The following is a 20,132-nucleotide window of genomic DNA, read 5'->3' as shown; positions in this document are numbered from 1 at the left end:
GTGCGTGACATGAAACTAATATTTGTTCAAATCTCTTATGGGTAACATAAGCAGTATTCGTCCCGGCATAGCAGAGAGAGAGGAGTGACTTTATTAGCGCCCGTGAAATAGATGACTTGGTAGAGGCTTCAGCCTAAACCCACACTCATCCTCCCTAACCGTCGGCCGGGATCCTTTGGGACGCTGCGGCGGTAAGGGCGAGCCCGATGACTTGTCGTTGAGCATTTTCTTCTTCGTTTTAGTAGCAAGGATTCCCAGGATTCCCTACATCTATCTGGCTCATCAAAGCTAGGACAGGTCCAGACAATGTGGACAAAGTCCGCTATACCATCGCAATGCCTACAGCGAAGGATATAGACCGAGGGATGCCATTTGTTCGACAGCTGTGGGTTCGGAAATACCCCCGTTTGCAGCTTCCTCCACATAACTTCGTCGCTTTTAGAAAGGTTCTTATTCGCTCACGGGTAAGTCTTACGCCTCAGCTTACATTTGTTGAGAAGTTACTGAAAAGTGTTCAGTTCGTCACCTTTATGTAGGGGTTCCTCGCTTGGGGGTTTGTCGAGACAGTGCTAGCATCTTGGAAAGTGAGACCTCGGGCCAGCGCGTGCGCCGTCCTCGTAAACCCTGTTAAGCCGGTGTCCAGATTAGCGAAACCTGCTCCGCCAACGGCTGCCCGACGACCAATATGTAGACAGCTGCGGCTCATATCCTGTCCGCATGAAAATTTCTCCAAAGGTTGTAGTTTTGCAACACACTATACTGCTGCGACATTTGCTGCTAGCAAATGAATAACAGGTATAAATTGCAATTGCAACGTCCAAATTTTGCTCTAGAGTTAAACGACGGGTCAGTAAACATAGCAACAACGCTTTCGCGGCACTTCTATTGCTTTGATGCATCAAATAAAAGGATCATGCTATAATTTATTACGTGATGGAATGAGAGAAAGCTCATGCACCATTTTATTTCCAATACCAGTGTATTTCTCGCATCAAAGGTTAAATTCGAGAAACTATGCCGGTGTCCGCACCGGATGTGTAAAGCAGCACATTCAACTGTATTCGTGCGCGAGTACTTGTGCGAGGAGTTTCGAAACGGTCATCTCTTATCATGTCTGTACTAGGCAACGTTTTACACAAAACTAGTGTCCATTCTAAAGAACTCTATAACCTTACGAAACTACGGTAGCCAAAATAAGGCGTTTGCTCGAAGTTGAAGAAATTCGTTGAATCTCTGTGGAATGTATTTCAGTAGTCAAGATCACGAAGCTTTTAAATCAGTCACATTCTTTTTTTCGATGACCAGCGATACGGTTTGGCTCAGCCAATGTTCTATTTGATGGGGTAAACGAATTTGGGAGAAGGTACTTTGCCTGTAAGCCTTATATATTTTTATCCGGTCTACACAGAAATTGAGACATGATGAAAAAAAAAAAACGCTTTTTTAAGCTTTTTGTTGCAGTCTGCCTATGTGTTATATTATAAGATGTCTGCGCTTCTCTTGCACTTCGCCCCTTGTTTTCTTCCGGTATCACGTAATATGCAGAAGGGATGAAAACAGCAATGGCGTAGTAGGAATTTTTAATGGTTTTCGGTCGGTCAGTGGCACAGACCTGCTAAGTACCGTGAGTTCCTGTAACCGTGAAAAAGTTCGTTTTATGGCACGATATAGGTCCTAGAAAGGGTTGACTTCGCGTAATTTCGAGCAATGCTAATTTTCCCCTGAAGCATGAAACGTTGAGAAAAATGCTGAATTTGGCATGGGCTTTAGCTCTAGATTCACATTAGACATTTGAAATTTGAAAAGAACAATTGCGTTAAATAGTCACAGTAATTTTGAGATTGGATCAGGAAACACTAGGCCAAAAGAAAAACTAGGACACCTTGTACACCTCAATTTATGCCCATGCAGAGTACGTTTGTGTCTAAGGAAATCCGTAATATGCTATGTGAGATAAACAAAATAATAGAAGAACTATTATTTGTGCTAATAGGTTTCTTACCTATCAGGAACTTAACCTATCCTCCAGCTTAGCAAGAACGCTATTATAGGCGTTGCACTACGTTTCGTGTGTTTTTGAATGAGAATTTCGGAGAATTCAACTCAGTGTATCAAAATTGAACGTTGGGTCTTGCGAAGTATGATAAATAAAGAATGAGCCCCAGTTTGTATAGAAAAACGTATGTACATTATGTAATACTGTAGGTTTATTTTTATTTCATTGTTGTAACTACATAACAGACAAAGGCAGTGGTTATCAGAAATAAGCGCATATCGAAGGCTGCCTCATTGTCTTGAAACTGCGATATTTAGCAATTAATGTTTGGTGTACTTCTATCTAGCTCATAGTTTTCAAATGCCAATAACCGAGTGTGGCGTGAAAGCTGTTCAACGCGATATAAGACTTGAGCCCCGTTGGAAATGGCTAGACATACAGAATTAGAGGCCATATGTCTGTCTTTCCTTTTTTTAATCGTTCCATTACATTCCTCTCTGCTTGCATGCGCACTAAGATACAGATGTTCGGTGATACAGGAAGAGAAACACATGGCGGCGCATGATCGTCGCATTCAAGAAAAATAGACAAAAATTTCGCATTCGTTACGTACAAAAAGTTGAATATAATAACAAGCAGCAGTAAGCGCCGACTAGGCCAACTGCTTCGTTCAGAACGAGACTGATATGAATGCAGGTTGTTGTGCCTGTTATGCGAAAATTTGAGGTCTTTCCTTTATGTAAAAGCGCTGTGGCAATGCAATGCTCATCAATTGTTGGTGAGCATGTAAATGTGGTTACGTGCGAATGCCCATAGCAGCCCTTAAAATAAACAGCCTTGAAAACGTATGGCACAGTCAGATAATGTGAGATCAATCCTGGCACATATCTATTGCGCCCACACTTGCACAAGGAATGGCAGCCTTCTTTTGGTGGGGTCGAAAGAAATCCAGCAGAGCAACAGAGTGGCTGTAAGGGTAGAAGACAGACTCAGCCCTGTGAACAGGGGCTGCTATATGGTAAAGCTATTCCAATCCGCTTATTTGCCATTCCTGAAGTTAGCCCTGCGCAATTGATGAAAAAATTTCAGGACACGCCTATTTCGCCTGTCTGTGACCCAGCGTCATGAAAACAGCAAGAACTAGCAGCTTATATGAGCGCCCAAATTAATGATGCATGGTTAGGTTTAGCACAAAAAAAAGTTATTTTTACTTCTATGTCTGGTTCACCATTAACCGAGGGCTACTGGCAAAAAATTTTCTGGCTGCGACCACTTCACATGCCTGCCACGTGAGGTCACAAAACAGCGAACACTCACCACGTTAAAGTAGCGGGTTGCTTAAATTGCATTAATGTCCAAAAGAACATGTTTTTTTTTTAGAATGACCGAAGACTATCCCATTCGAAAGGAAAGAAGATCGCTCTCCCAACTGCTCTGGCAATGATAACAAGGCGCTGCCGGCGAGAATGACTTTGTACGCATTTAATAAAAAAAAAAGTCTACCATTATAACATTTTCGAACACGGATGTGCGCGGCGGCATTACGACAATTTGAGAACTACGGTGCAACGTTGCAGCTCACGCTGTTATCTTGGATCCTGCCGCAGAACCTTTGTTAGCTAGCTCTCGGCGCGGATTCTAGGGGTCGAGAATTTAGTTTGAGCCGCGAATTGGTGTGCTAACTTATATGTGTGGATGAAATGCTGCTTTTTAAGGAGATTCTTTGTGCACAAGCTCGAAAGCGTTAGAAAGCCGTAAAACTCGATGTTTACCAGCTTTCCTTGAGAACTAATGTGTTCGAGAAAGGAATATACCTTGCAAACATGGATTTAGGTTTCTTAGAAAACAAGTCGTTGTGCTGCTCTAATCAATACGGCTTTAGTGAAAAAAAAATCACTGCTGTGGAACTCGTCTGCTCACATATACAAATGAATTTCTTCAGCTATTCTCCACACAGCCTTCACTGATTGGATATTAATCGATCTTGCCAAAGCAGTCGACTCTATTTGTCAAAAATTAATTTTTTTACAGCTAAGCATTTTTTATCTAGACGACAACACAGTAAAATCCATCGTAAGTTTCTTGCCTAACCGCATGCAGTTTGTGCCGCTAACCTTTCCAATTCACCTTTGTCTCGTCCATCTTCTAGTGTTCTACAAGGCTCAATTTCGGTACCCCTGGTATCCTTTATGTACTTAACGATTACCTAATAGCGTTTGTTGTCCAATAAATTTATTTGCTGACGACTGCAAGATTAACCACGACATTCTAATAGCTGATGAGCGAGTTGCCCTGAAATTTGATTTGAAATTTGAAATTTCTGCTTTCTATACGAAGAAATCGGTGGTGCGCAGTACTTTAAAGGGTGTCTTCATCCTGAATCTCCGCGCCGACATTGGGGAACCGCAGGAGCATTATAGGGCCCCCCGCACTGCCGTCACACGCGAGAGGATGCCAGTCATACATTTCTACACTTATAGGTGTTAAACGCAGTGAATAAATTTTCCGAGATGCAAGATGTGTACTGACAGAATATTTTTATTGTACGAAAATTGATGAATGGAAATCTCTTCGTGCAGGAATAACATTCGCATGATAACTATCATAATATTAGTGCGACCAGAAGTCTCGATGGACTTCCGTTGCCAAGAAGTTGATGCCAAACATCGCGCAAATTTCGGGGCCAATTATATGTACAGTTACCAACATGAGAACAGCCGCAGCGTGTCTGCTTTGTGGGGTGCTAGACATAGCCTCTGGCTTTCACCTAAAGTGTATTGGCTCAAATTCACCTCCGAACATTTCTTCGGCCACCCATCTACGAATTACCTATTCCTTCCCTAATAAAGTACACGAGGTTATAGTATATACGGAGAGTGGAAAATACGACTTGCTTGCTTAAAGTGTAGCCTAGAAAAAAATTTAGCAGGAATGCGTTAAATGGCTACAAAAGACAGTTGTCCAATCATTGAACACTCTTTCATTACTGTGCATCATCTTAACGCAACAGAAATGTACGGCGGAGGTTCGCCAAGCAAAATGCTCCTGTTATGAGTAACTATTGAATACGAAAAAGCTTAAGAAGCATTGGAAGGTTAAGCCATGTGAGGAAATGTACACGTACCTGATCACTGCTTGCTGTCATGCTGCAAACATGCACATCGATTCTAACCTGGCATCTGCCTTAAACTGTGCGGTAAGCAACGCGGTCAATCTCTTTATCGTCGTCAAATGTGACGAGATGGCCAAAACGCAGAGTATGCATAAAATTATGGGGCGTTAGTAAAAGAGACATAGAGAATTGCTGTTGCTAGGCAGTTATGTGAAAGCAATTATTTGGAGAAAGAGAGACAGAGGTCCTCTCATCAGGTCTGGCCATTTTGAGCTGACAAGCGCAGTGCATACAATGCGCACTAACGATCGTGTGTGCTATGTATTCCTTCGATACGCGCCGCGTAAAGAGCTGTAATTTCAAACCAAACGCCGCTTACCCTTCTCCTCGCGGGTGCCACCCTTTCACAGCTGGAGAGTGACTGGAAGTCGCAAAGCACTTCGGCCGTGCTGTGACTTCTCTCAGTTGCACGTGATTTCGACAACTATTCCAGGAAACATGAGTTATTTGTTTAATCCTTCGCTTACATTGACGAACTAAAGTTCAGAGAAATAATAAAACGTACCCACCGAACATCGGCGTGTTTTTGTTTTATTTTGTACTGTAGCAGGAGAGAAGCCCTTCTGATTCGTGGGCTTGCGCCCATGTGACGCAGAGAACGAAACTGTCATTTTCTACTGTGTTGCATCACGCGATCATGCTCTGTCACCTTTGCGTCTGCCTCAGTGTTCATGTAGCACCGACTTATACCGCTAGTGTTCTCGTACACAGCGTTCAAAATCATGCCCCGCACGTAAAGAGACAAAGGCAACACCTTGTGCTGGAGGCCGTCACCGGAAGTTGGCCTCGCAGCAGAAAAAAAAGCGACAAAAAGAAAGGGGAAGACGAAGCCTGTGACGCAGTCGCGACGCGATCATCCAGCTCCGGTATGGGAGAACGTAGGGAAATAATTTATTTCTTATGCACAAAACTCATCGTAAGGTAACGCTCAAAGCATATTTAAAACACCTCAAAGTGGTTGCTTGAATGACCACTTACCCTTTTAATGCGTATGCACTATTTCTTATATCAATGCAGGTATACCCTTTCTCTCCAAAACCTTCTGTAGACCGGCATCGGCGCCAAAATAAATATGAAAAGTGGCCATCCAGCTCTCATTCGTTAGCTGGTAGTGTCAGATAGATACACACTTTCAATGCACTACGTTGCGTAGACGCAATGCCTGTTTAAAAATTGAGCATTAGAAACGGTCGCTGAACAGGACGGATAATATCCAATTTGTGTTACCTTTACTTCGCAAAGAACACAAAACACGCTCACCTGCGGTTTTCAATTTTATTTAACGAAATGATTTGATTTGAAAATGAAGATAGTCGTCTAGCAATTAAGAATAAATTTTCCGAAACTTCAAGTGGGTTCTGGGCCAATATCCTGCAAGCATAGAAAAAGGGAAGATTATGAGAACGAAGTTCATGTGCACCAAGGTGGAGTGCATACTTTTCCTTCAATACATGCCTCATGAGGCACACACACATACGCTGAGCGTACTAGCTGTGTGTATAGCGTTCACTAATCCCTTAAAGCCAGTAAGCCATCTAGTCCCTTTCTTATTCTGCAAATGTCGTCGCGAATTTCCTTGTCTGATACCCCATGCCTGTACCACTTGTGGTAAGGTTTTGCTTTTACGAAGGCTCTCTGGTTACTCTTTGGAGTGGCCGTTATGGCGATGTAAATCTTCCGAGGAGTGGGAGTGAGGGAGGGGAAGAACCCTTACACAAATTATGTGTTTTCTTATGATAACGTCCCACACCGAGGAAGTGTGGAGGGGTAAAATGCTTATATTATTACCGTGTACCTCGCTGCCCATCAGCAGCGAGACCGCTGGAGCAATTCTTCAAAATAACTGTTAATGTTCTTGGTCGAGATAGTACATATCTGGCCGATGGAAGCAGCCTAACAAATCATTTGTTTTGCAGGAACACGGTAGCGGTTGTTACAATTGGAACCATCACCTATGCCTCTGCGATGCGAGCAGTTGTCTTGCAACCCATTGTTCAATCGTCTCAGGCTACTCGGAAAGAGCAATAATTTGTTGCAAGCGAGATGTTAGACACAAACCACCTTCGCTTGAAATTGTGGCAGGTGCATCAGTAAAACCTAGTCTTTCCTGGGAAACGCGAAATTCTATATGATTGATAAGTTCCTTGTCTGCATTTCGTGGACGCTCGCCCTCACTGCGCGCATGTCTGACAAGCAATCTGCTCTGTGCGACCATTGCTGTACTCAGTGTGCACCTCTCCATCAACTTACAGCCGCGAGTGCTTTCTCTCCCTTCTTTCTGTTTCGCCGTTTTAGTGTTTTCCAGAAAGCAGAAGTCAAAACCGAAGGGGAGTTTGAATAACCTCCCCGGCTTTTCTGTCTTCGTTCTTTCGTGGTCCTGCAATAAAAATGTGACATCCTCTGCGTTTCGTCGAAGCCCTGAGAGATCTTTCTTTTTTCGCAACCGGGTAACTCCCTATTGTGCCCTACTGCGTCATTCGCTGTTATACAACGACAGCTCAAGTACCTTACACGATGAGGAAATGCGCACCCTTAAAGCACTTTGTTTTTGCATGCCTTCGCCAGTGCCATGCAAAATGACAATTTATAATTGCTTGCAGCCTTCGCTAAAACAAAGCTAATTTATCATTCTTTCAAATGTACCGTTTACCTGTTACGTGATGCTAATAGTTCAACGCCATAATGCAACGCCATAAGTACGAGCTGCTTAATGTTTCATTTTTTTTTGTAAACACTTAACCACGTTATAACCGCACAATATACATTTTTGTGATGCAGTGTTCTTAAATTGTTTCGGCCTGGTGTGACATCTGACTGCTGTGTACAAAACCATTGAAATTTATTGCACAAAATGGCCCACCATGTTCCCGTGCTTCTAAGGCAAGTTAGCAACAAATGTGATCGTCTACATACAGATTCTCCTACCGAAAAGGTTGAATGGCCGTCAGCACCCCAGGTGTGTTATTAGTGTGCTTTAGGCCGAAAAGAAACAAACCAACGGTACTCCTTTTTGTTTCACTCATCTGTAAGCATTGTGGTTTCTTTTGCATTGAATTCGCCAGCATAGCAAGCCGCCAGCGGGATGTTGAAGAAGCTGTTGTTGATATACGAAACGTACTTGTTTGTGATTGTGCCTCATTTAGGCCTTTTATTCTACGCCCAGAAATCACAGTTATACACTTCGCAATTACAGGCTCTGTACCGGCCGCTATGATACGCTTTGGTTAGAGGTTTACAGGGCCGATGGAGCGAAAGGCGTCGTCCTCCGTAGTAACTAGACAAAGGCCCATTGAAGCAAGGTTTGCTAGCAGAAATCCCCCAGATTTCTCTCTGGGGACTCTCTGGTTGGGAAAAGTGCGAGAACAAAGCCTTCATGAGGAACCTTCACTCCTAGTGTGCGTTTTCCTAGGTGCTACGTAGGCCAGAGCAGTTTGATCCACCGTGTAACGCAGTCATAACAGGCGATACACAGCGCGTAATGGCAAAGCGGCACTTATTTGCCATCAATGTTTGGCCACTGCGGCGCACGTAGCATAAAGTTAGTTTCGAAGTTCCGCCCTCGGGTACAGGAGTATACACACCACATACGCTCTGCATATGAACCGCCTATCCAGGAACAAGAACCTAGATTCAACCTGCAAATGAGTAAATTCGCAGTTCCGCCGGAAAGGCGAAGCACCGTTTGCGATAAAAGATTAGTAGACAGCTATGTGAAGTAAGAATCGTAGTTTTTCTGGCCGTATAAACTTGTAAGCATTCGCTTAATAACTAAATTAACAATCATAGAACGTGTAAGCGTGACTCAATTAGGACGTAGAAAGAAACAGAGACATGCAGATAGCGTTGTCTTTGAGTGTCTTGTTCTTTATACGTCCTTGTTCAATCGCGCTTACTCATTCTATCATGGATTCGAACCAACTTGCCCGTCAACAAGTTTTAACTAAATTAACCAGCATGGTGTCACGCGTGCACAGGTAAAAATGAACACACATCACTCGATGACAGCGGAAACTGTCTGTGAAAACGTAAGACTTAGGAATCGCGGCAGCAACAGCGAGCCAGATGACCTCCGTGCATCTGTTGCTTCAACGTGTACGAAACGTCGAAAGCACAGCGCATACGAAGCTTCCGACACCACGCGGACTCTGCAAACATCGCAGATCGCTTTTAAGATGAGGCCCGCGCGGGCGCGCACGTTAGCCACGTCGCAGAACGCTTTCAAGACACACGAGCGGCGGCGACGCATCCCTACGGCCTCCGTCAAAGGTGTCCACTACGGCGTCCACGATTGGCGTGGCCAACGTCGTAGTTGACGCCGCAGTAGACGCCGCGGTTGTATTCACTCTCTATGGAACGGCGAGCAAGAAGCACATCGAGGCACCATAGCATCCGCCGAAGAAGAACGCCCTTCATCCCTCACCTCACCCCCCTCTCTCGCGGGCCACACCAGAGGGCACGTATCAGGGCCGCGTTCCTTGCTCGCGCACGCGACATTGAACCGCGTTCGCCGACTCACGCTCACACCCTTTCACTCGTGCGGAACCTCACGGCGACGGCGACAGCGAAGGCGACGGCATATACGAAGAGATTCATGCAGGGAGACCCCGAGGTAACTTACACCTTCGAGAAACGCTTAGACTGAAAGTAGACGGAATCATCAACTGTTCAGCAGGCGAGATAAGCAAAAGACGTTTAGAGTATTGGTGGAAAAAAAGCAGGCAAAAGATTGATATGACAGGATCCGCTACAGGCATAGGCAGCGGTACAAGGTAGATAGAGAAATTTCAAGGAAGAGAAAAAAAGCCTAAAGAGATGTATACAAAAAGTTCACAATAAGCCTGTATTACACATTTGTGCATCTAAAGCAGGCTAGGTGACCATTTGTCACTGCGCCGTTTCAAAGGGGATAGGGGATGCCAATTGATCATCATCTTCACCTGCCGAATAATGTGACTGCCAAGTGAATCCTTCCGGCTGGTCACACTGTAGAAATTTTAGGGATTTTTAGAAAAAAAGGAAGTTTAAGAGGAGAGAAAGGAACATAAAGAAAACATTGAACAAAGCCTTTCGAACGACGCAGATCAGACTGGCCGCGGTGGACCGAGAGCTGTTCAATGCCTCTTGAAGCTTCGTTCAACTGCAGTGGTGCTTTGGCTAAATATAGGGTGGTTTCAGGTGTATCACTAACCTTATTTTAGTCCCAGATTTATTAGCATTCCTTGCATCAGCCGTCTTGGACTTATGTCGACCAATTCTCCTGGCGAGGCGCCATCCCTCAACATCCTGCCATCTAATTAATGGCCCTTAGATATAATTTTTCGCAGTCGGGTCAGCACCATTCCTTTTGTGCTTGTGCCTACCAAAAGAGATTCCATCAGGCGTAGGAACCCAGAAGCTATCCAGAATGAACTTAAGACCATGTCCACTCACTTCGAGACCATCACTGACGTGCGAGCGTTCGGACGGGGAGGTATAGTTTGTGAGTCACCCTACCAGACTTTTGCTGAAGACCGACTGAAATGCACTTCATTCGCTTCCACCACGGTGAATTCTGTTATTCGGCCTCATCTTGCGTGCACCGAGTGTCTCGTAGAGGGTGTAGGCTCCCGCTTAAGTCAAACAGCAGCCCTGGACAAGCTCTCCACAGCTGGCGCCATCGTTATTTACCGTTGACTCGGCTGGTAAGTAACCAGAGCATTCCGACAGAATCAGTAAGTGCAAAGTTTGTGGGAACATCATGTCCGTCAAAAGTAAAGGTATGTTCCTTGTAGAACCACACGCCTCACGTCCAATCCAATGTCAGAATTGTTGTAGATTTGGGCACAGCGCAGGATCATGTAAGTTGAGCTTGCGTTGCCGTACCTGTGGAGACAGTCATCCTTCAACTTAATGCCCTGCACAATCTCAAATGTGCTGCCTCTGTGGGGGAAGATACCCAGCAGACTATTCGAACTGCTCAGCTCGCGCTCAAGAAATACAGTCTCTTGAAATGATCGCCCGCCGTCACTGCTCGCGAACAGGTGCAACTGAAGTTAATAAATACAGGGAATTCAGATACTCTGGTGTTACAGCGTGCAACACTCCAAGCATGAACCTTAATTTCTCGGAAGCAATTAACTCTGCTGTTGAAAAAGTAATGGCTAAAGCTATGGATAAAGTGATATACATCGTATCAGATTGCGCATCGCCAATCATTTCCAATCAGGTGATACAAATATTGCAGGCTACTAAGACTCCAATGCAGTCCTCAGTATCGAAGGCCGCACCTCGAATTCTCAGCAACGAGCTAGAGACGCGTTCTATATTTGTAGATCAGTCGACAGACACTACTCCGCTAGTCCAACCAGGCGAAGATGAGACCTCTTATTTAGAAACCGTTAGTGTCACAGGTACGGAACATGACATCTGAGCTACCAAACGCATAGGATACCAAATCTTGAAGATGATAAAACCAAAATTAGAAAAAGAGTCAAGCATCTCCTATGATTCAAGAAAGTATTCTAACGACGGCAGTAGCCGCTGCTGTGTCATCAACGCGATCGGACAGTTGAAAGTACTGCAGTAGAACTGTCGCTCTATATTCTCAGCTTTAACAATTTTGTCTTGCCTATCTAATCAATTTAACCCAGATGACATACTTCTTCAAGAAACGTGGCTTTCAACAGAGAAAAATTTTCATTTGAAATGTTTTCGGTATTTGGGATTAGGTCGACTCTCACGAAGTGGAGGATTACTGATACTTGTTTCCAGTAAAATTTCTTTTCAAATCATGGACTCCAACTGCGAAATTTTGGCAATAGATCAATTTTCACTTATAAATGGTTTGCACCGGTGTGCAAAGTATGCGTCAACTTCATAGCGCTGTGGCTAAGAAATTTTGTTTGCCGGGGATTTTAATCCGCATCACGTGTCGTGGAGGCTAAAAAGAGACTTGTGTGGTAAGCGACTATTGATAGTCATCTTTTATGTCAAAACACAGGACAACTAACATTTCCTAGATATCACTTTTGTTCGGTGTTAGATTCAACGTTCTGTAGCGCAGGCATCAATTATTCGTCATTGGTAGCGCTTGACTCAGCAACCAACCATGATCATCTTCCTGTGACCTTCGAAATCATTTGTCCAATAACATCTTTAGAATACCAGGCATGTACGTTTGTGAACCTCAATAAAGTTAAGGCTTCCTTGCATTCAACCGTTTCCAATCTTGGCAATGCTAATGATAAGGAAATCGCTTCAACCATTTGCTCAATTCTAGAGGGTTCCCGGAAGCAAGCTGAATTTGTCATCCCTTCGGCTAAAGGCACCGCTTGTCGTTGGTGAAATGATGAGCGTACGCCGGACTACAAAAAGTGAAAAGCCGCTTGGAAAATGCTTCTGCATAATCAGTGCCCGAATTGGAAAAATTATCAGCTGGTATATATAACCGTACTGTTAATCGAGCCAAATATGAATACGATATGAGGCATTACGATTACCTATCAAATTCAAAAAAATGAGCGTGCTGTGTTCGCATTTCTTTATGCTGGGAAGGTGCTACCAACGCCGTTAGCATTAGACTCGATCGTTTTGACCACGCAAGAATTGAGCGCCTCCCTAGAAGAGATTTACAAAGGCTTAGAAAAGCAATTTAAACACCGGCTCTGGCTATTTATTCTGAAATAGATCACTCCGATGGCTTCACTCGAATTTTCCTATCTGAGCTAAATGATACTACACTATGCTTGCCGAATAGAGACCCTGGCCCTGACAGAGTAACAAATGCAATGTTAAAAATATTGTTACAGGAATCGCCTAACTTTCTTTTAAACCTGGTAAATTATTCGCTTAAAAAGGCTTGGATTCCATTGAAATGGAAGCTTGCCAATGTAGTAATGTTGTTTAAAAACAAAGGATGGATATATATTGGAGAACATTAGGCCCATTGCGCTTACATCAAACGTTGTATATTTACCTGCGAGGCTTCTTCACTTTCGTATCATGAAATTTAATAATGATTATTCCATTCTTAGTCCCTGTCAGGTTGGTTTCAGGCCCGGCTGCTCCATCTGGCATGGCCACGTCGACTTACGTCGACGACGTAAGCAGTAATGACGCTCGATATCGCTCAAGCATACGATACCATGGAGCATATTGTACAGAGGAATCGGTTAACATCCTTTGGTGTTCATGGGTATATAGTAGCCTGGATTCACTCAAGTTTAGGTGAAAGAGAATTCTATTGCTAGAAAAGTGTCTTTTCTTCTTCTGTGTATAAACGAACGCAGGCGCACCGCAAGGCTCAGTCCTTTCCCCGGTGCTCTTTAATATTCTAATGAGCACACTTCCATGTCAGCAAGAAGTAAGTACGTATGTTTAAGTAGACGATATTCCGTTTTTCGCATCTGTAAACACATCGACATGCTATACGAATGACTGCAAACGTACGTCTGTGCTCTCGAGGGATAATTAGATGCTAATTACATTTTACTCAGTGCTAGCAAATGTGATATTCTCGTTTTTCCGATACGTGACGTAGTGCACATCTCATTATATTACTACTTTCAACACATACCACAGGTAGAGTGTGTTAAATACCGTGAAATATTTATAACGCCCCTCTCAACTGGCGCCCACACATAGATGATGTGACTGGAAAAGGAACCCGTGCAATTGGCATATTGAGTAGGCTGAGCAATCGTCGAAAAGGAGTGAGAAGGGATACCCTCGTAATGATATATCGTATGTACGCGGGTCCTGAATTTGAATATAGTTGCGTGTCCTTCTCTGGAGTTCGAGCCTGCAAGTCCGGTCCTTTAATCCTCTTAGAAAGAGAAGCATTACGTTTTTGCTTATGTCTTCCTAAATGTGTCGCAAATTCTGTTATTTATCTAGAATCCCGTGTTCCTCCTCCTTCGTGCAGGTTCCAGTTTTTGACAGTACAGATGTTATTGAGAATTTATGAAGCACTGCTGCGACATTAAACAAAATTTATTTCACAGCGTGCGCTGTATTTCTGTGTCATCTGGCCGCGATTACGTACTCCGCAAATTGCATTTGTGCAGAAATTACTTGACACTGGACGTGCACATATGCGATGTACTTCCGATTTCAGCAAGGGCTGTTACCATAGATATTAAATTCGATGACATTTTCCTAATAATGCAGAATTACTTCCAAATCATATTCTAGACAGTACAGTACAAGATCATCTGAAGAACCTTCAAACAAACATCGTAACTGCGATAGATGCTTCACAATGTGAAGAAGAGTCAGGTGTAGGATATTTTCCCTGATTATCAATTGGACATTTTCACTACGGCTGCCAGATTTTATACCGATCTTTTTTAGCTGAATTGATGGCAGCGGTGGTGGTATTACACATATTAGGACCATCAAATACGTCAGCCTTAATGATCACTGATTTTTTACCCTTTATTTTTTATTTGTTGATGATTAGATTTTTTTATCCACAATTTTCCTCAGATTGCTCTTTCCCCTCACGAAAAAAGTCTACTTAAGCTCCAACGTTGAAATTGTTAACTCCCTTGTTTTCTTTTTATGCACATAACTTATCCATCCGATTCAGGGCCAATGCCCCACAGTGTGTATGCGCCACAGCCACTTAGGAAAACAACAACAGCTTTCGTGTGGTCTCTATTGCGCTTTTGTAGTTCTAATGGCAATTACTAACTCGCCTGAATTCGCAACTTGTCGTTGAGTTTATGTTATTTTTTTTTCGATTTTCTTGAGCCCCACATTTTACTGTTGTACTGTGCTGCTTATTTAATTACTTGTTAGTCCTAAAGAAATTTGTTGCATTATAAAAAATGATGTGCTATGTAGTTTTCAAAGCCTCAACGAGCAGATGTGGGCTACGTCCGAGGGTTTTATGTCATTTCGTCATATCACTGTTGTTGAGCCGCTGAAATTTGACGATACGCCGGTTCCCAAGATAGCAATAATGCAATTTTCTGATTTTGACAACTAGCTATCAGGACCACGAAGTGGACTTGACTGCGGAGTTTGTACGGCCACCTTTTAATAACTGATAGTGGCCGTCGCCACCACGTGTACCATTTTCAAGGCGTCATACAGCGTGGGAACTTCGTATAAGTGCTCATAGCGGTGCTCTAGAACATGCGAATTTACTTAATTGTACCAAGTGGGTACTACAACCTTTGCTTGACCAATGATAATGCCTTCGACTACCACCTAATCTGATCTCAATGCGACGCAAGGTTAAAATGTCGCTTGTTGTTGAGTGTATTACTTGAAGGCCTACCGCTTCCGTATTTTATTAATGAACGAAAGACATTGGGCACTCTTTAGCCGACTGGGCGACGGAACGCTAACTAAAAAAAAAGAAGAAAATACTGAGGCCATTGACAGCACCGTCATTTGCAGTGTGGGCCAGAGGAGCACCGCTGCACTTTTAAAACTGCTGTGCTCCGCGACCACCTATAATTCATGTAGAATGTAATAGCATGTAGAAAAGTGTCATTGTCAATGAATCATACCCCCGTAAGGCAGAGGCTGCACAAACTCAGCAAAGTGCAGCGAACATACATTCTCTATAATCACGCATACAACATACCGAACAACATACGTTTCAATTAAGAACAAGCTAAAGAAAAGCATCCGATCCACATAATTGATGATGCCGCGCTCGCGATAGCAATGCCAGTCTGGTAGCGCTCCCGGCAAATGTTTCCCGGCAAAGATTGCTGCGGCGCAGGCTGCCGCCGCGTCGTCAGCTTTCGACGTGGGCTGTGACGTCCCTAGTCTTTCGTACATAAAAAAAAAAAAACTAGCAACTGACTTCAATGTTGTTGCAGCAGTGCTACGGATAGCGGTGTGTTGTCAAAATTACGATTACTCCCATTCAGTGCCAGTATTCTAACATAGCACTGCTACCATCACAATAAAGCCATATAGCATTGCATACCACTTTCTGCAGTTGTACTGGTGGTTTTCAACAGCTTCGCTGATCATCCGCCTTCAAAGAGTGGAATGGCTCATAAATTTTTTTTTGCTTTCCTTCTCACATTCCATACTATTTTCCTGTCCATTTGCCAGTGTCAGATAGCAAACCAGGGGCAACCTGCCTAAATATTATAGGATTTCATTTTGTTTCCTTCTATGGTCATCTGCTTTTGATAAGTAGAACATCGCGAAGTTATTTATCGATCTTTTTGTGACAATGAATTGTTAACCTCCTAACGTGAATCTGCTCTACTCACCACGCTGTGGGTCGACATGTTACTTGACAGCAGGACAGCTGGAGCTCCTGCTGTAGGCAAATTGAATCCTGAGGTTTTACGTGCGAAAACCCCGAGTTTACTACGAGGCACCCCGTAGTGGGGGACTCCGGATTAATTTCGATCACCTGGGGTTGTTATTAATGTGCACTCAATGCACGGGTCACGGGCGTTTTTGCATTCGGCCCCTACCAAAGTGTGGCGCATTTGTTCCCGCGACCTTGTGCTTAGCAGGGCAACAGCATAGACTATAAGCCACCACAGCGGGTCAGGGCTGTAGGCAATAGTCATCCGAAGGACGAAATTGCCGGCGCAGACACCACTTTTCACAAACCACGAAGACCTAATACAGCCAAGTACAAGCTGCTGCAGCGAAACAGTACTTCTTAAAGACGACACTAGGTTGTACGTTTGTGATGAGTAAAGTGCGGGAGGACAAGTGCAGCTAGTGCTTGATTAGAAGAAAAAGAAGATTGCTCATGTGGACGTAGGTGCAGAGCTTGGCAAACGACTTCGACAAAGAAGGACACCAAGCAAGAGATCCTGAGGCGCACGAAAAAAAAAAAAGGAGCCAACAAGAGGATTCCACGGAAGACCAATCGTGTGGAAATACGGGGCCACGGAGAGAAGAAAAACGCGAAGCGCGTTTATAACACTGGCGGAGGTCAAGGAAGCGACGCTGGAAGAAGGTCGGCCACCTGACTGCGAGCTGAGGCAGCAGGGTTTCCCCCGACTGGCGCAACCCGTAAACCTCCTCCTGCGCTTCGTGACTTCGCCAGGCCAAACAATCCTGCCAAAATGCCTGCGGACGCATGTGCATGTAGGTGGGTCGGGAACGGACGGGCTACGGACCCGACATTGCGTATGGGTGCCTCTTAAGGACTTACTTCTCGAGCCGTTCCATCCTCTAGGTTTCCAGTGCGACGTTTGTTTCCTCTCGGCCAAACGGAACAACTGCCCTCCCTTCATCAACACGTCCTTAAGCCCCATCACTGGTTTGGCGAGATCATGACCACTTTCCTCTTCGCCTCACCCCAACCTTCATGCTATGGCGAACTGCTTAGTTTGACAGCACCCGCTTGCCCACAATACCTTTGCTTCGTATCGTTTTGTCTTCCAATCCTTGGTAAATGTCACTTCAACATGCGTTGGTCTGTTAGCGGTTTCCTTAGGTCTTTGCTATCGTGTTTTCGCTTCCTGTGTTTAATTTAACATCTTCTTTGTGTCGAAGTGAATAAACTACTTTGAACTTCTATGGGTATTTGCAGGTTCTGCCTCAGGGACCAGCTGCAAACCCTAAGGACGTACATCACAATAGCCCCTCAATTTCCCAATGTATACGCGAAAAACGAAACAGATTCCCACCGATGCGCCACGCTTATAATGTTGGCAGATTGGTGGACGACAAATGCAAACCACACCAGCCAGCCGAAAGCACTTTCGGTGTGAAGAGCGCTCAATGAGGCCTTCCCACATTGCGTACAAAGCCTTCTTGCGCTCTGCAGCCATATACCAAATGGCTATTCTCGCTTTGTGGTCTGCGTTCTGGAGCGGCTTTACTAAAACCGAAAAGGCAGGGTCACATAACGCCGGGCCTGTGAGCCAGAATTCACTCATTTGGTCCGTAACATGGATCGAGCTTTACGTTGTATGATATACCTTACTGTTTACACGAAACAACATGTAAATGTAAAACATGTACATGTTTGCGAGGAACAACACGCATAGCGTGCATACAGGAGCTGGCTATTGACACGCACTGCATTAGAGGAATTTGAAAGATTCTCACAAATACAATATCCGTTCTTGCCACTCGGACAAGAATAACCTCAAGCGTAATCCAAAATTTTTTGGGTGTGCAAAAATAAACAAATTTCACTCAACGCATGTGTCGATGCAGGTCTGCGTTCCTTTGAAACCCAATTTTGTGTTACTGAGACGTTGGTTGAAACGTACATATTGCTGAGATAGTTGGTTCAAGTTTACGGGCTACATATTACCGCGATGTGGAAACAAAGACTTGGTAAGAGGAAGTAAGAAAGAACAGAGCAAGCGCTTTGTTCTTTCTTACTTGCTTTCTACACAAACTCCTTGAAATGTTGCTGTTTTCTTGCGGCTTTTTCCAGACATTTCTGTACCAGTAGTAAAATTTGACCTCCTGACTTTGTATGGGGCACCACTTGCCAGGAATTCTCGCTACGACGGTCGCCTGTTATATAGTCATAAACATCCTAAATATTGTTCCACCGTATACATGCTTTTAAATTTGCAATAAAGCTGGTATACTCACGTATACAGCGCGACGAACGTAGCAGTTGTCACTGAATGTTTGAGCACCGAACTCAATGGTGTTAGCACGCGTGGTCAGAGATCCCTTGAATGTTATACTTGTATAAGTAAGGAATCCACTGGGAGAATTTCTTATGTAGAGATAGAATTCCTCATCTTTAGAAACACTGATGTCAATTTTTAGAGTAATTCCAGTGCCGAATGACACAAGGAGCCTGAAATCAGAAGGAAATATGTGGCGAATCAGAACCGTGTTAAGGATGATTGTATGTACAAATTATTATAATGTGCATTTTGGGCACTTCAGGCCATTTGAACTTGATTGACGAGCCGCAATGTCACAGCCAGAGTACAAGAAGTACTGTACTCGACGAATGGAATGCTAGACTGGCGAGCTCTGTTTTTTTTTTTCTTAAAGGGACACTACAGAAAAATACTAAGTAAAGCTAAAGGGATATACTAGTGCTCTAGAATCTCGAAGGCGTCAATATTATCGCGAGCAGAGCCTTAATAATCGAGAAATCGAGGTAATGGCAGAACATAATTGGAGACTCCCTCGGGACATTCAATCACTTGCCCGTTGACGAAAGCACTCATCAGTTAAATTCTGTCACTAGTACTCAACTACTCGTTGCAAAAAAGATCCTCGTATTGTATTATAAGATGAAATAAAATGCTACTTGTCCAGCTGCATTTCATGTTTAGAAAAATGAACTCATTGAATTTGCCGTTGACAATAACGCGCGGTCAAAAGGTTTTGTTTTCGCTCGACATTGCGCTGCCAACGCCTTCGCGTTTCAGTACTTTCCTGATTGCGTAGTGCTGCACTGGTTTTGCTGGCTCGCGAAACTTGCACAAACTGCAAGTAGCAGAGAATTCAACTTCCATGTGATGTCGAGGGGTGCCCGGATGGTCTACGCCATTTGACCAAAAAACAGTTGCAGCGGCGAATACGGCACTCTGTCTTGGCTCGGTGCCGCCGTCTGTCGGGCGCCGTTTTACTCATCAACGGCAGCAAACGGCGGTGATGGTGTATGCAACGTCACCGCTCCCTCGGTTGAGTGGCGGGAGATTTGAATTTCCAAATGGTATTCGCACCCTTTAGATACAATTTTCTCGTAAACTACGCCTTTTCATGGCACGAAATAAGCGTTGCGAGGTTTCAGGACAGGTATTTAAACAGTCCACGTCGACTTAGTATTTGGCTTTAGTATCCCTTTAACAGGAAGCGTTAGCTCGGGTGTTCCTATCTAAGTACATGTAAAAGGAGAATTTGTTTTTCTCGGCAACCACTGCACAAAATTTGACGTGATTTATTGCATTTAAAAGAGAAACTTAACGTTTAGGAACTGTTGGTGTCGAATTTTTGGTTGAAGTAGTCGATTTTTTATTAAATGTTGGCAAAAATGAAAAAACATTTCTGAAAACGGAACTA

At 43.9% G+C, this 20,132-nt stretch overlaps 1 protein-coding gene across 2 annotated transcripts in view; it reads right to left on the bottom strand.

The window, feature by feature from the left end:
* Positions 1 to 6,429: 6,429 nt before the first annotated feature.
* LOC129383097 (uncharacterized) overlaps positions 6,430 to 20,132 on the bottom strand; it is a 167,653-nt gene continuing 153,950 nt past the window's right edge. The window contains exons 3-4 of one of the 2 annotated variants that reach the window (XM_055067373.1): positions 18,699 to 18,912; positions 6,430 to 6,539 (exon numbers count right to left, since the gene is read on the bottom strand). In XM_055067373.1, the coding sequence (XP_054923348.1) occupies positions 6,516 to 6,539; positions 18,699 to 18,912 (238 nt within the window). In that variant the 3' untranslated portion in view covers positions 6,430 to 6,515. The remainder of the gene's footprint in view (positions 6,540 to 18,698; positions 18,913 to 20,132) is intronic. The other variant, XR_011893137.1, reaches the window with a different exon arrangement.

Source organism: Dermacentor andersoni, chromosome 3 (assembly GCF_023375885.2).
Source record: "Dermacentor andersoni chromosome 3, qqDerAnde1_hic_scaffold, whole genome shotgun sequence".
Taxonomy (NCBI): Eukaryota; Metazoa; Arthropoda; class Arachnida; order Ixodida; family Ixodidae; genus Dermacentor; species Dermacentor andersoni.
This window is presented reverse-complemented; position numbering and strand designations above follow the sequence as displayed.